Raw genomic sequence first — 17,179 nt, 5'->3', positions numbered from 1 at the left:
ATGGAGGGGGGGGGGGGATTCTGAGTTTTGATCCGCAATACACTGCCTAAAAGGGTGATGGAAGCAGATTCAATAGTAATTTTCAAAAGGAAATTGGTTATATACTTGAAACGGAAATTCTTTAAGGCTATGAGGAAAGAGTAGGGGAGTGGAACTAATTGGATAGCTCTTTCAGAAAACTGGCACAGGCACGATGGGCTGAATGGCCTCTTTCTGTGCTGTACAATTCTATGACTAGATTTGGTTAACTGTTGTACTCTGATGGTCAGCCTTCTTCCCTGCTGACCTGAATTTTAAATAGGGATTTACAGATCCACCCATATTCAGCTACTTGTGACGTATAATGTGTATTCAGATGGAATATTAGGATTTCAACAAGCTGAAGGTTAAAATACAACACAGCAGATTGTTGTAGACAATGGGCTGGATTTTAGGCTTTTCGGTTTTCGGTGCGGGAAAGTTATCGGCCGGGAATAGTTTGCGCTTTGGTAAGGAAGTTTCGGCATCTGGGTCCTGCATCAGGGGGCGCAGCGCGAAGGGAGGCATTGTACACTTTTCGTGGCACAAGGATGAGGAAACTCGCAAACTAAACTGACAGGCCGTGTGCGCTCAGTGGGGGGTGGGGGAGAAACCTTTTATTAGAAAACCCCCCACAAAAACATTCCCAAAACACTGCCCATGCCACCACAACACAAATCACTAAAAAAAAATTAAAAAAACAAACACTTGCACCTGCCTTTGGAAAACCTTACCTTCCTTCCTTGTTCTTATGTTCTTATTTGCGCCGCCGGCTATGCTGGACTGCCCTGATTTCCCAGGCATTCATTGCAGGCATACCTCCGGGCGGATGGATTAGGCAAAAGTCCAAAGTACTGCTGGTGTTGCAACGAGAGACGTTACACACTCTGTGCGGCTCTTCCTGGCAGTGCTACTCAGCGACCCCGCAAAAACGGACTGGAGAATCGCGACAGGACGCAGGAGACCTAAACGGCGCCTTTCACGCCGCACCGGAAAATCCAGCCCAATGATCTTATTGGCGCGTGAAGCAAACATGTCCCATGCTTAATGAAGAAAACAGTACAATCTGATCCCTATGTTTGGGCAGTATTAAACTCTCACAAGCAGATGATAAGATGAACTGCTTTTTTAATATGAAGAATAATATAAAATGCTATTAAAATCTATTTGCTTGCTTTAATAAAATTTACCCACATTGTAAATACTGCCAGATGAGCCAAGACACCACTGCCATTTTGGAAGTTGTTGCTTCATGTAATTTTATTTAACTTGTTTTTGGTTTTAAATTGATAAGCTGAAAACCGACAAAGTGCCTATTTTTATTTGCACTGGATCCATCAATAAATCTGTGGATGAGCTAAATAGTGTTTATCAGAATTTACTCATCACCCTAAGGTTGATGGTCTTTGACATTTTGTAAGTTTGATGGACGCACTTGTTTAGAACACCCCTTTCACCTCTGGAACCTTTGGTTGCATCTAGCCCAAATTGATGGTTTGTGAGTCTCCTCTCTGCTGGCTTACGTGAAATTAATTTTGGAACACTCAACCTTTTATTTTAAAGAGGGAATGAATCCACAGTACAAATCTTCAACTAAATGGGCAATGTTATGTGGGTAACATAAAGTAGGTGGTGCATTAAACAATGATCTGAAGTTGATAGTACACTTCTCAGTAATTGTTCCTTCTATCAATGTAAGCTCTCCTCTCTTCCCCCCCCCCCCCCCCCCCCCCCCCACCAAAATGATTTTGGTTAAATTGCAAAGTATTTCTTTTTAGGGGAATCTCCTTTTCTTGTCCCCCACTATAAACAGCTGTGCCACTTTGAGTCTCGAAGCTGACATCATCAGCAAGGACTCTGGTGCCACTGGTTGAAATCTTTCTGGAAGTGATCCTAGCACTGTCAGTAATATGACAATTCAATATTTGTTTTTACTGCTGTATTTTGTCCTTTTTGTCTAGCTGGGCTACTGCTAACTGGAAAAACTTAAGGCATTGTTCCAGAGTAGTTTGCTATTGTGGTAGAGGATTAAGCTACAGTCAGGGGGCTGGTCCTGAATCAAAAACTCAACCAACATTTGAATCGGATGCTTTGTGTTGTGTAATTTCAGTTTTTGGCTGGGCTTTTAAGATGTACTACTGCATGCAGGAGCTGAGGAGAATCTCATTGCCTGGATGATTGATTCTAGCAGGTGTAGTGCTGCATGTAGACACCTGTTCCACAGCCTGGGAGCAGTTCTGCCCACACAGTAGAGCATTAGCAAAACTGCTGCTGGTGTCACAACATCTGAAGGTGAAAACTGTCGGTACAATTAACTTCATTTGAACTTGAATGAGCCACTTCCCATAGTAGTTATTTGGCTCGTTTCTGTTTGACCAAGACTTCCCCATTTATGCTACAGGATGGATTTGACAACAATCGTGAATTGTACATGCATAAGGTTTGAACAGGTGTTCCTTTCTCTGGAACAGGTGTTCCTTTCTCTGGAACAGGCAAAATCTATTTAAAGTCTCATCTGACAGACAGCACCACACAATGCAGCACTCCCTCCGAACTATTAGACTTTCAGTCTAGATTGTATGCATAATTCCTGGAAAGGGGCTTGAAAACATGAAGCCCGCTTGGCTTTAGTGGCACTGCACTGTGCATTTGCGTTATCTCATCTGTGCACAGATGGTGAAGAATTGCATCTGCGACTTTGCCAGTCTAGACATGTGGGTTCTGCATTGTAAAAGTGCCTTCCTGACAGCTCAACCTGCAAATAGTCAGACCCCCAAACTGGAGAACCCAAACTTCATGCTGGCACTTGCTACCTATTTTTCAGCCTCTCGTGGTTTGGGCGATTGAAAACCCCATTTCTGGAGGATTCTGATGTCCTGGTCAGCAAGCGTCCTGGATTATTTATGATGCAAGTTACTGCCATTGCAATTGGAGGAAAGGATAGTGTACAGGGAGCATTGATGTAACCAGTTCAATCATGGCTTAGTTGGCGTCAGGAGAAAGACAATATTACATAACTTTTATAAATTTTAACCGCAGCGGTTTGAATACTTAATAGACTTGTGTTTTATGTCATTCACCTTTTGTCACCAGGCTGTATTCAGTCAGACAAAATGGCATGCATACTATCACTTAATCACACATCTAGGATCATTAACCTTTACCAGTAAGTTTCTACACAATTACTCGGTTTGTTTTTTGTTTCCACAGACTGTTCAGGATGGTCGTCAATTCATGAAATTCATAGATCCAAAACTGGGTGTCCCCTTGCCAGAGAGGGACTATGGTGGAAACTGTCTTATCTTTGACCCAGGAAATAAGACTGATCCATATCACAACATCTGGGTGAGATTGAGTTGCATTTCTAAACTACTGTTCCTACCCCTACTGCCTCAGTAGAAATTGTATACAGAGGATGGAATCCAGTTAGACTCATACTTGGAGTGTCACCATCACAACTTTTCAGACTATTGTCATCTTTTTTCCCAGTCCCCCACCCTCCTCTTTCTTCTCTTGAAATTAGACTGCTGTGCAGTTTGGTTTCATGAGTGCTTCTGGCTCTGTGATAGTTCACCCACGTGGTTATTCTTGAATGACCTGAGACAGATGTTTCAACCATGGCGATGGGCAGTGTTGCAGCACAGCTGATGCTGTTGTTGCCCAAAGAGTGGGAGGAGGGAGCTCCAACAGATTTCAATGTTCAGATTGAAGTTTTGTCCACCAATCGGGCAACGGTGCTAAAAATAGCTCTTTCCAAACCTCTAGACCCACAAAAGACAAATAAGGTAAACCAGCAAATAACAACTTGCATTTATATAGCACCTTTAATGTACTCAACTGTCCCAAGACATTTCACAGAAGCGATTATCAAATTTAATTTGATACCGAGCCACATGAGAAAATAGGACAGTTGATCAAATGCATGGTCAAAGAGATAGGTTTTAAGGCGTGTCTTGAAGGAGGAAGGACAGGCAGAGAGTGACAGAGCTTTAAGGAGGGTATTCCAGAATTTAGGGCCTTGGCAAGTGAAGGCATGGTTGCCAATGGTGGAGGAGCAATTAAACTGGGCGATGTACAAGATGCCAGAATTGAAGGAGCGCAGAAATCTCGGAGGGTTGGAGGAGTTTACAGATTTAAGATGGGGCAAAGCCATGGAGGGATTTGAAAACTCGGATGAGATTTTTAAAATGTTTCCGGACCACGAGTCAATGTAGGCCAGCGAGTACAGGGGTGATGTATGAACGGGAGTTGGTGAGAGTTAGGATACAGGCAGCTCGAGTTTACGGAGGGTCTAAGGTGGGAGACTGGCCAGGAGTGGATTGAGATAGTCGAGTCTGGAGATAAAAAATGATGAGAGTTTCAGTAGTAGATGCGCTGAGGCAAATGTGGAGAAGAACGATGTTAGAGGTGGAAGTAGGCGGTCTTAATGATGGAGAAGATAGGAGGTCAGAAGTTGAGCTCGGGGATAAATAGATCTCCCAACGGTCTAGTTCAGCCTCACAGTGGCCAGGGAGAAGGAAGTAGTCGGCTAGGGAACAGAGATTATGGTGGGTACCGAAGCCGATGACTTGGAAGAAATTTCTGTTCATCCAACACTGAATGTTGGACAAGTAGCATGACAAATCAGAGGCGGTGGAGTCGTCGAAAGAGGTGGTGGTGAGGTCGAGCTAGGTATCATCAGTGTACATGTGGAACCTCATGTTTTTGGATAATGTCGCTGAGGGCAGCATATACATGAGAAATAGGAGGGAGCCAAAGGTTGAGCAAGTAGGACTGAGTTTTCTGGGTACTGGGACTCTGGCTACATGTAGCCCTAGGATCACCCCTGATTCATACCATATATATGCTGTACTTGTACAGGTACAATGTCCGGAACCCTTGGGACCGAAATTGTGCCGGTTTTTGGGTTTTTCTGGATTTCAGACAAGAAAATCAATAGTCTGAAATCCAGAATCCTCGACTGAATCGTGCCAGGTTTTGAGCAGTGAGGTCCGAAATCCTGCAAAACCTGAAATCCGGCACGGATTCAGGCGAGGATTCATAATTTCAGACTTGATTTTCTTGTTTGTAATCCATGCCAAGTTTTGCCTCAAAAATGTCTGGTTTTCGGACAATAATTCCAGTCGATTCCATCAGCTATGCGAAAAATGTCTTTTTTTGTACAATTCCGGTTTTCGGAGTTCCGGATTTGGGACATTGCACGTGTATTCTCTGTAACTAAGCTTTGCTATTCAAAGTTACATCTTACAATAAGAAAGTGGAGCTCGTTTGAGTGCTTTTTTTAAAATGTACCAAAGTAAAATTGCAATGTGATATATGCAAACTACAGCCTTGAGACAAATAAAATTACAAATGCTGGAAGTCTGAAATAAGAATAGAAAATGTTGGAAATAACAGCAGGTTCATCAGCATCTGCAAAGAAATGAAGGTTTCTGGTTTATGTATATGAAAAAAAGTGTAGGACACGGCTCAGGAGGGTGCAGACTTCCTAGCTCTTTCTGTCACCTCCTTAAATAGCACTGTCTACCAAAAATATATCCATTACGTTCTTGGAATATATAATTTATAACATCCCTTGCTTCCACTGCCTCCCTGGGTAGACTGTTGCACATGTACACCACCTAAAACTTGTGTTTATATTGTTCATCCTTCTCTCTGATCCAGTTTATTTATATTCTCTTCAAAAAAAAAAATCACAGCTTGTGGAGAGATTGTAGAATGCTGGAACTGGAGTTAGTAATTAAAGCAGAGCCATGTCAGCATTTAAGAATAGCTTAGATATGTGGCTAAAGGAAAGGTGGATACAAGGATATGGGAACCGGATGGACACATGGGATTAGGACCACGGCTCATGTGGGGGATTAACACCAACATTGAGTGGTTAGGGCAAGGGCCTGTTTGTGTTGTAATTTCTATGATCATTCTGTAATTGCTATCTCCCATGGTTTCATTTCCTGTATGCTCTCTGCATTATTTACCATTACCAATCCAGATGTGTTCTGCCTTTTGTGATTTCTCTGATGTACTTAGTCGTGAAACAGCCATGAAGTATGTTCATTAATTCTACTTGAATATTCCCAATTAATATTTGGTTAACTGAAATCCCCCATTAAAATAAGCTAACCTTCTAGCTTTCATATCTGATTATTTCATAGTCAAAAGTTTTTAGTTTTAGCTTTATTCTTTTCAAGTTACAGATGCCCAACCAGACTGATTTGTTATGTAACTTTCCACCACTTTATTTTCCCAGATGTCCCTGCCATATAGGGCTATTTCATCTCCTTTCCTGTCTAGTCTTATCTTTCCTGAACACTGTATCCCTGTATATTGCATTCAATACCACAACTGTCTTCTTGTGGATTATAAAAGCTGCAAAATATTCATTTTATACCACATGCCTTTAGGGCAAAAATATATTTTTGTTCACTTTGTAAACAGTAAAGCACAAAGCAGTATCGCTGACTGACCATAAAGGAGACTTTGCTCTCTCTGTTCCCAACTCCCCAAAAAACTGCAGATTGCCCTCTTCCAGTGAGTGAGGAAGTCAAAGGTTTGGTCTTTGACCTCCTTTATCTGAGGGTTGACAGACCTACCAATTAAAGTCACTATATTGAAGGGTTACAAATACTACAGATGGTTAGAAAGGTCTTGGGTCTAATTCCTGATCTGTACTGAATTAGGTGATATCAATTGGAGCAGCATCAGCAGCACAGCACTTGACCTCTGCACCCTTGGGTTAGGGAAGGAAAAATTGGCCAGGGTTGCTGCTCCTGATTGATATCCAGAAACCCCAGCAGAGTTATAGATATGGGGGGGATCAGATGAGGACATAATTGGGCTTGACTGAACCCTACTCATCCTCTACCCTGTAGAATATCCTGCGAACACTTCCCGTCAAAACTGCGACATGTAATATGGCCACTTGGTGAAGTAGTGGAGGGCAGCCAGTACCTTTGGAACAATCTCCCCATCGAAGAGTAGATGTATTCGGGAGGGGAGAAAGTTGCCACCAAAAAAATTACATTGTATATAGAGGTGCAGTTAACTATTTATAGCCTTGCCTTATCTCACCTGTTTGATCTATTTCAATGACATCATTTCAGTGCATAATTTACGTTATTAGCACACTATCACAGTAGAAAGCTGGTGTTTATCAGAATAATACTTTGCGCATGCCTGACACATGCATGGATTTAAATCACCTTCCACTGGGCAGCTGGTCTCTGGTTTTGTGACTTGTTGCATGTCTGCATTTGATATGAATCGGGTTTGAGGGCTCCAAACCCAGTGTGCATCATTAACCTTTCTGTATACCAGCTTTTTACTCAGTAAATGTGTCCTGAGGGTGTTAGCTTATTTGATTAGTACTGTGACAAAGCATCAAAGCTCTGAACAGTCCATTTGAGTTCATAACCGGAACGATGGCTTTGAAGCTCCACTAGAGAGGAAAATGACACAGTTTAATTTTCAACATCCATTATGGGGATTGAAGCTCTGTTTATTACTTGTATGCTGTATTTAGTTTTTCTGTTAGATCTTTAAAACTTAATAAGCAGTTAGCAAAACTGTGTCCGAGTGGGGGTGGGAAACTCTCTGGTTTTCATTTCGATTTTTGGGTGTTTTTACGCACTTTTCTCATCCTTCCCCCAAAGTGATAAAACCATTTCCAAACTAGAAGGCACATAGGCTAACTTGAGGGCTTCAAGTGCAGCTTTATAATCATTTAACTCTATTCTCCTTTCCCCATGAGAGTGCCCCTCTCGAATAGTTTGTCAGTGATCTGAGAGTAGCTCTGCAGGGAGTCTGAAACCAACACTCTTCTCCACGTACACTTCTTGTTCGGTGTTGCCAATGTATTACTTTGGTTTAAATGCTTGTAGTGCTGTTTTTATATCTATACTTATATCTATAGATATATATATATATTTATATATATTGTTTATATAATCGTAAACAGTAACATTAGATGGTCACCTGTCGAGCTTTATATAATATATAAATTTTTTTCTCCCCAGAGATCGATCAGTGAGGTAAATTACGTAGCTTTTTAAAAAGGCACATTGAGACTATTACAAGCAAAGGGTAAAAAATAATTTTATTGTCAGATAATTGGTGAAGGGGCAAGTACTTTGTATTTAAAAAAAAAAAAATTGAAATCTGAAATTTAATTACAAGTTTTTCTCTAAAATCCAAACTTTCTGTTGTATTTCAGGATAAATTGGATGGATTTGTCCCAGCCCATTTCCTGGGATGGTACCTTAAGGTAAGATGAGAACTGGATCACCTTTCCTTCATGACTATTTTGCTTGTTACTAATAAAGTCCCACAATGTTCTGATTATCAATTGTGTTGCAGAAATATTTTGGAGCCTTTCCTGCCTGGTAGGTATGCTGTCAGAAGAGTAGGTTGAACATAAGGTGATGGACTGGCAGATTTTGTTCTGGTTTTTATCATTTTGAAGAACAGTTGCTATAGAGATGTGCTCAACTAGTTACGAACATATGTAAAAATGCAGAAAAATACCAACTGGTCCATCCAGGCATGGTGCAGCCCACGTGCTCCACCAACCCATGCACAGAACATGTATTGTATTTCTAGTTCTGTATCAACTGTAGTGGTGGACCTCCGATATTTAATGAACTATGACAACCCTCTACACAGCCTTAAACGGGTAGCCCTGCATGGCATCCATATCATAGAATCATACAGCACAGAAAGGAGGCCATTCAGCCCATCATGTCTGTGCTGGCTCTTTGAAAGAGCTATCCAAATAATCTTTCCCCATAGCCCTACAAATTTCCCCCCTTCCAAGTATTTATCCAGTTCCCTTTTTAACATTATTTAATCTGGTGTAACCACTATTTCAGGCAATGCATTCCAGATTATAAACATAAGAGCAGGAAGAGGCCATTTAGCCCCGCGGGCCCGTTCCGCCATTCAGTGAGATCATGGCTGATCTGTGACCGAACTCCTTTGCCCCATATCCCTGAATACCTTTGGCTAACAAATATCGATCAATCTCTGGTTTAAAATTAACAAATGACCTAGCATCAATTGCTGTTTGCTTAAGAGAGTGCTACCACCTTTTGCATAAAGTGAAAAAGTGTTTCCTAACTTCTCTCCTGAGTGACCTGGCTCTGATTTTAAGGTTATGCCCCCTCGTCCTAGACTCCCCACTAGTGGAAAAAGTTTCTCTCTCTGCCCTATCAAATCCTTTCAAAAAAGCCTCAATCAAATCACGCCTTTATATTCTATATTTCAGAGAATACGAGCCTAGTTTATGTAATCTCTCCTCATAATCTAACCCTTGGAGCCCTGGTAAATCTGTGCTGCACTCCTTCCTAAGCCAATATATCCTTTCGGTGACATGCCTGGAAAATAAACAGCAAACCTTGTGTGGGTATTGCTCTCTGCTACCTAAAAGATTTAGTGTCTTTAACCTATAACCATCCTGGAAAAAAAGCAGGTTTCTTGTACTTCTGTGAAAGTAATGGAGAAATAATTCCATACAAATATAGTTCACAAATTAGTCCTTTTTAACAACAAGTGCCAGCTAATTATCTTTTCCCCCCCCTTCTGTCTAGACACTAATGATTCGAGACTGGTGGATGTGTATGATAATCAGTGTGATGTTTGAGTTCCTGGAGTACAGTCTGGAGCATCAGCTGCCTAATTTCAGTGAATGCTGGTGGGACCATGTATGTATCTGTACAAATACCTTCTTGCCCCATGCTGACTCTGCAACTTGGATGTAAACTGCATGGATGCACTAAGCAGTATTATTTGTGCTCGCTGTTAAACAAGGGTTTCTTTAAATACAAAAAAATGTTTTATGAAAGATCTATCATAAAAGAGAAAATTTGATAGTTTAACTATGGAGAAACTTGTCAGCATCCTGCTTCTCTTGAAGGTGAACTCTCAACAGGGTTTGCCTTACATGTGTGTAGGAACTTTTATTTCCACAGTGCTGGTCGCGTGCAGCGAGACGTCTCAAAGCTCTTTACATTAAGGAGAAAAAGAAAAAGTGGATGCTGATCAGGAAGGTGCAGGGGAAAATGGAGAGGGTTAGGGTGGGCACCAAAGGCAAGAGCGAGATTTTAAATAATTTTAAAAGCAGGAAGAAGGTGGCAAGGCAGGGAACTAGGCAAGGAGATTGAGGGCAGCAACATAGTGACTGAATGAATTAGTGCCGGTTCTGCAACAGAGGGAACATGGGACAAGAAACAGCATGGTGTTAGTGAAGCATTGGGGGTAAGGCAGGAGAACAGCGTGAGAATTTTGAAGTCAAGTCGCTGGGGTGCAGGGAGCTTTAAGAGAATGAGTGTGCAGGTAAGGACATGGATTGCATCGTTTTAGAGTTGAAGCTAGTGGGTGGGGGAGGGGCGCGGTTTAAGACAAAGCCTAACTAGGAGAATGTTGAAGAAATGAAGTTTCTAATCAGTGAAGGCATGTACTGCTGTTTCAGTGATGGTAAGTAGGGGTGGAGGCGGGCAAAGTTGTGGAGTTGGAAGAAAGTCACAGTTGTACAGGATGTCATCTGTGACTGGACCAGTGTTAATGCTGTGGGATGGGACAGATCCCAGATTGGAGTATCTGTAATAAGTATTAGCAAAGCTGATGTGGGGAAGGAGGCTGAGCTTAGGGATGAACAGTACACCAAGGTTCCACACTTCCTAACTCAATCTGAATTGGCATCGGGGGAAGTTAACGGAACTCAAGTTCAGCGACGCATGTTTTGATAGGAGCGTAAAAATGGCTTTAGTTTTGCAGTCATTAAGCTGGAGAAAATTTAGGCTCATCCACGCCTTGGTATTGACAGGCAATCTGAGAGTATACTTCGTGGAGGAGGCAGAGGGAGCAGAGTGCCATTACCATATATGCGGAAGCTGACCCCATTCTTCTGGCTGATGTCGAGTATAGCATGTAAATGATGAAATGAAAGATCAGCGTTCCCTTTAAGCTACACGACCGCGCAGCTGTCCTACGGTCCCGCACAGCCCGGGGCTGCCTTTTACAATGTGAAATTTCGTGCATGCGTGAAACGTTGAATAGGCCACGCAGCCCGTTAAAGGGACCGAGCATCCAAATTTAAAATTAGGGGCAACATTGATTCTAAGTAGAGGAAGGAAAAGCGGAGGATACATTATGACCCGAAGGTCCCCATGAATCTATCCTCATTGTCTCCTCTTCCTCATCTACATGCTGCCCCTTGGCAACGTCATCTGAAAATATGGGAATCAGTTTGTGCTGATAACACGCAGCTCTACCCCTCAACCACCTCCCTCCTCTGTTTCTGTGTTCTCCGATTGTTTTCCTATATTCAGTCTTGAATGAGCTACAATTTCCTCCAGGTAACATTGGGAAAACCAAAGCCATTGTCTTCTGACTCTGCCACAAACTCTGTACCCTTGTCAGCTATTCCATTCCCCTCCCTGGCCATTACCTCAGGTTGAACCAGGCTGTTTGTGACCTTGGTGTGCTATTTAACACTGAACTGAGTTTCCAACCCCATATTCTCTCCAGCACAAAATTAACCTACTTGCACCTCCATAACCTTCTTGCCTCAGGTGCCTTTACCTCACAGCGTCTGCCGCTGAAACTCTTATTCATGCTGTTGGAACTTCCTTACTCGCTTATTCCTATGCTCATCGAGCCAACCTCCCATCCTCTACACTCTGTAAACTTTAGCTCATCTAAAACTCCTGCTGCCAGTATCCTATCTTGCACCAAAGTCCGACTCACCCATCACCCCTGTGATCGCTGATCTGTTTTGATTCGTGGTCCCCCAATGCCTAGAATTAAAACTCTTGTTCTTGTGTTTATACCATATCTCTGTTACCTCCTCCAGCCCTACAATCCTCCAAGACCTCTGCGTTCTTCTGACCCCGGCCTCTTGTGCACACCCACTCCTTCTGCACCACCATTGGAGGCCATGCCTTCAGCCATCTATGCCCCATGTTCTGGATTTTCCTCTGTAAACCTCTTCAATATTCTACTTAAAACTCATCTCTCTGACCAAGTTTTTAATCACCATTCCTAATATCGCCACCTTTGGCTTCGTGTCTATTTTTCTTTGTCTGATTCATTTCGGTGAAGCACCTTGGAATGTTTTTCTATGTTAAAGATGCTATATAAATGCAAGTTGTTGCAGGGAGAGGTGCTGGAGGAGAGTGAAGTGGTTAACTGTGTTGAAGAATGATGAGGAAGTGGTTGGTAACAGCCCTGTTGATGGAGACATAAGAACATAAGAAATAGGAACAGGAGTAGGCCATGAGGCCCCTTGAGCTTACTCCGCCATTCAATATGATCATGGCTGATCCGATCATGGACTTGGATCCACTTCCCTGCCTGCTCCCCATAACCCCTTATCCCCTTATCGTTTCTGTCTTAAATTTATTCAATGTCCCAGCTTCCACAGTTCTCTGAGGCAGCGAATTCCACAGATTTACAACCATCAGAGAAGAAATTTCTCCTCATCTCAGTTTTAAATGGGTGGCCCCTTATTCTAAGATTATGCACTCTAGTTCTAGTCTCCCCTATCAGTGGAAACATAAGAATTAGGAACAGGGAATTTTGGTAAATTACAACCAATGCATCCACAATCCTTGGATATCTCAACACCATGTGTGAAGATGACATTGAGCAGGTGGCCATGTGTAGGGGAGTCGAATGGGAGGGTTAGGTTCAGGGATTTTAGGTTTGCAAGTTGTATTTAAAGCCTGAAACTTTAGCAGAGGTTCATGTGTAACATGACTAGAAAGGCTACGTGTCCCAAATCACAACCCATTGCCAAGAATGGGAGTTTTATAGCTGAGATTTTTGGCAGTTTAAGCAGAAATTTATTGAAGCGTTTCAACTTTAAAGATTTGAAAAAATGGCAATGTTATTGACTTTCTTGCTGGACTAATGTAGTAGTGTGTTTTTCTTAACTTTGTTCCTTGAAAATGTTACCTTTATTTTATTAAACTGTATTTCAATTAGCACTTTACAGCAAAATTTGAGTTGAATTTCTGTGGGTCTGTACATTTGCAAACTTGCAAACTGTCCACCCAGAATGAGATGTGCTTTTTTTCATACCCTGCCATTGTAGAAGGTTAGTAAATTTATGCTTTTGTTTACAGTGGATAATGGATGTGATTCTATGCAATGGATTTGGCATCTATTGTGCAATGAAGACACTGGAGTGGCTTTCAATGAAGCCATATCACTGGCAAGGACTCTGGAATATTCACACTTACAAGTAAGTGAATCTGGTTGCCAAGGCACAGTTGTGGGATCCGTTCTGGGCACATGTATCCTCTCATTATCCAATACACAGTAAATGCCAGTTTTTCATAAGCACACCCGGGGAGGAACAAACATTTTCTGATGAGAATTATTTTTGAAATTTTAACTGTAGTCTTGTAGACTAAAAGCACCAACACTGGTGTGCAGGCATCCGTTACACTCCAGTGAAGGTGCCTTTATTCTACAGGAGTGCAACCATTGTTACTTATTATTCTCATGCTGCAGCTGCACTCCATGTTGTATATGCTCCAACTAGTTTGAGGAACTGGCAGTATTGTGGATCCAGAAAAATATGGGTTTAGGAATGTTCCATCGTGTTGAGGCTGCTGTTTTCAATAACGTAAATGCTGGGAGCTGACTCTGCATGCATACATGCCAACCATTAACTTTTTAAGCTTACAGTCGGCATTTCAACCCAGTGTCTGTCAGCATTTTATAAGATGATCAGCAAGGAGATCTTTTTATAAGCATTGGGGGTTGTTGGTATCAAGAAAGAAAAACTTGCATTTATAAAGCGCCTTTCACGACCGCTGGTTGTCCCAAAGGGCTTTACAGCCAATGAAATACAAGTGTAGTTACTGCTGTAATATTGGAAATGCGGCAGCCAATTTGCGCTCAGCATACTCCCACCAACAGCAATGTGATAATGAGCAGATAATCTGTTTTTGTTATGTTGACTGAGGGATAAATATTGGCCAGGATACTGGGGATAACACGCCTGCTCTTCTTCAAAATAGCGTCATGGGATATTTTATGTCCACTTGAGAGAGCAGATAAAGCCTCGGTTTAACATCTCATCCGAAAGACGGCACCTCCAACAGTGCAGCACTCCCTCAGCACTGCACTGGAGTGTCGGCCTAGATTTTTGTGCTCAAGACCCTAGATTGGGACTTGACCCTACAATCTTCTGACTCGGGCAAGGGTGAAACCCGCTGAGCCACGGCTGATATTCAAGCACTTGGATCATTTGGATGGTGGGATTGGAGCTCTCCAACTCAATCAGATGGTACTTTCTCCCATTGATTGTTACACACATGAGGCAGAAAAGAATAAATTGTCCAATTGCTTTCTGAGAGTCTCTGTTATAGGTGTGATTATTTAGTGTTTTTCTCCAGAAAAATTCTACATAACTAATCGAATACTAAAATGCAGCTTTTTAAAAACTTTGTTTTCTACAAAGGAGTGTTCTGGGGCATGCCTGTCTGTTGTTTTGTGTGCAGGATCATTTAATTGATATTTTGCAATTTCTGGCATGTACTTCTGTAAGTGCCATGGTTGGGAAATAAAAATGGACAATGGGGAGGAACGATGATGTATTTTACTTATCGAACAAAAAAATTCAAGATTCACACTCAATTACAGTAGGCTCCAAAATGCACAAAATCAGGTGTCAAAACAAAATGTTGAGGGCGGAGGTCATTCCCATGTAGAAAATAATTCTCATACCTTCTGCATTCTCATCCCCTTTCGGTGATTTCTGTATCACCCTTGCTGTCAACTGACGGTTACTGCAATAAAAGTGATGTAGTATTGCGTATTCCTGGTACAAAGAGGACAGAATGATGCAATATGCCTTTCCCACAGTAGGATCTGAAACAGGATCAAAAAAGGCAGCAAGATCCCAAGTTCCTACAGTTAATTGTCGGGGCTGCAAAGGGTCCTTAAGCAGTGAGCTTTTCTTGTACATTATCCTGTGTGCACTGGTAAAGTGGTAACATTTGTAGCAGATATAAATTAAAAGGAATTGGGCACAGGAGGTGCTGAATTGTGAAGAAATTGGCTTGATTAGACAGTGATGTTTATTATGAGTTGAACTACAAGAAAATTGAAAACTTTGCAAATGAAAGTTTTGCACAGATATTTCCCGATTTTGTAACCCTATTCCAACCGGTGTCTAATTGCATTGAGGACATATTGGAGCTGTTGAATTGAGTATTAGTCAAATGGGAAAAATGATCCAGACAGGTGTGCTGGAATAAATTTGCCTCGATTTCGAAGTGATATTGAAGGTGTGTTTACTGCAAGACTTTCAATATACCAGACATATTTAATTAAAAATGGTTTGTCATCACACTTGCAGATTAAACTTTATTTACAAACATACAAAATTAACAGGCAGGAAAAGACCAGCTGGGTCATCATTCAGGCCCCACACCATAGTGCATCATGATTAAACACTTCTTCCGTCCCCTCGGCCTCTAACCCTCTGCCCCCCACCTTACCTCGCATCAACTTTTACAACTATGTAATCTCCTGGGAGAGGTAATAAAATAGTGCCAATAAGGGGAAAAAATACTCTACCTTTTTAAAGACAGTTGCCTTCTATATGATGCGATCTCTGCCCAAGTCAGGAACTAGTCCAACTCCCTTTTGCAGGTATTCAGAGAGTCATTTCACCCCACACTAGCCAGCCGTGTATTCCAGAGACACTCAATTCTCTGGGGAAAAAACTACTGCCTAACATCTAGTCTATTCCTACTCTTAAATAGTTTAAACTCGTGTCCTCTGGCTCTCCACAATCAGTTAAACTAAAATAATCTATCAAGCCCTTTAATTATTTTATCGACCTCTATCAGGCAACCTCTAAGTCTACACTGCTCTAAAGTAAATAGATCAAGGTTCTTGAGATGATCAGAGTAGGGTGTGGATCTTTAAGCTAAGAAACATTCTTGTAGCTCTCCTCTGGGATTTTTCCAAGTTCACTATATCGGCCACCATGTGAGGAGACCAAAAGTGGGTACAGTACCCAAGATGCGGTCTTACCAGTGACCTGTACAGTGTCCTTTGATTTATACTGAATGATTCTATTAATATAAACTATAATGCCTTGTTATTGGTCATGAGCCTTTAGTGATTTGTGCACAATAACACCAAGATCTTTTTCTCTCTAACCCTCTTTCAGGATTGTTCCCTGCAAATATACATGTTTTCTATGTTGGCTCCACCAACATGCATGACACTACATTTGTCTAAACTAAATACCAGTTGCTAATGTGTGGCCCACTCCCCGAGCACAAATAAATCTTTTTGGATTTGATTATACTCCTCTACTGTCTTGACCCTTGCACAGATTTTGGAGCCATCTGCAAACTTGCTTGCCATATTCCCAACACCGCTGTCCAGGTCATTAATAAAGACTCAAGCATATCTGGCCTAGGCCCAATCCCTGGAAGACACCGCCAGTAGCCTGTCTCCAAGGTGAACTACATCCGTTAACTACAACTTTTTGACTGTGGGATTGAAGCTAATTCCTAATTCAGCATTTCAAATTTCTACTGACAGCATAAGATTCTATCTTGTGAAGTAATCTAGTGTGAGGTAAAAAAAAAAATGAGGGGCAGAAAAGCCAGTTATTTAATGCTGAGTGCTTCTGGCCTGAAACTGATGAACTCTTTACAATTCCAAAGTTCCCTGCCATGTACCAAGTTTACTCATCATCAGCTACTTGATCCATGGCCTCACGAGGGAAGTTGGCACAGATATGTCCACAGTAAGACTGGCACGCTGTCCAGGATAGTTGGTGAAAGGCCAGTTGAATGACCTGAGCTTGCATTTACTTAACAATTAGATTTTGTTGCTTTAAAAAGTCACAGATCCATCATAGCAGAATAACATTGTTCATTGCATGCTGTAAAACCGTCTAATCTGATTTACTATGAACAATCCCATAAGAGAGCTGCCAGTGTATCTATAGATAAATTTAAAGAAAAAAATGTTTTATTTGGCTTTGTATTGGACTACATTGGATTCTGGAACAGATGATTTTTGTGCTGGAGCATTATACACATTGGACTTTTTCCTGTTTGGCCTGGCTTTTATTTGAGATGGGCGATAGAAAAATTTCAAATTTAAAGTATTCCTTTAAACTTTCCTT

At 41.6% G+C, this 17,179-nt stretch overlaps 1 protein-coding gene across 3 annotated transcripts in view; it reads left to right on the top strand.

Moving 5' to 3' along the window:
- The window catches only part of ptdss2 (phosphatidylserine synthase 2), a 111,183-nt gene that overhangs the window by 70,902 nt on the left and 23,102 nt on the right, over nt 1-17,179 (top strand). For 2 of the 3 annotated variants that reach the window (XM_070899390.1, XM_070899391.1), the window contains exons 5-8: nt 3,229-3,363; nt 8,231-8,281; nt 9,603-9,716; nt 13,140-13,258. In XM_070899390.1, coding sequence (XP_070755491.1) covers nt 3,229-3,363; nt 8,231-8,281; nt 9,603-9,716; nt 13,140-13,258 — 419 coding nt within the window. Of the gene's footprint in view, nt 1-3,228; nt 3,364-8,033; nt 8,049-8,230; nt 8,282-9,602; nt 9,717-13,139; nt 13,259-17,179 lie in introns of all 3 variants that reach the window. The other variant, XM_070899389.1, reaches the window with a different exon arrangement.

The sequence above is a fragment of the Pristiophorus japonicus genome, chromosome 14 (assembly GCF_044704955.1).
Source record: "Pristiophorus japonicus isolate sPriJap1 chromosome 14, sPriJap1.hap1, whole genome shotgun sequence".
Classification (NCBI taxonomy): domain Eukaryota; kingdom Metazoa; phylum Chordata; class Chondrichthyes; family Pristiophoridae; genus Pristiophorus; species Pristiophorus japonicus.
This window is presented reverse-complemented; position numbering and strand designations above follow the sequence as displayed.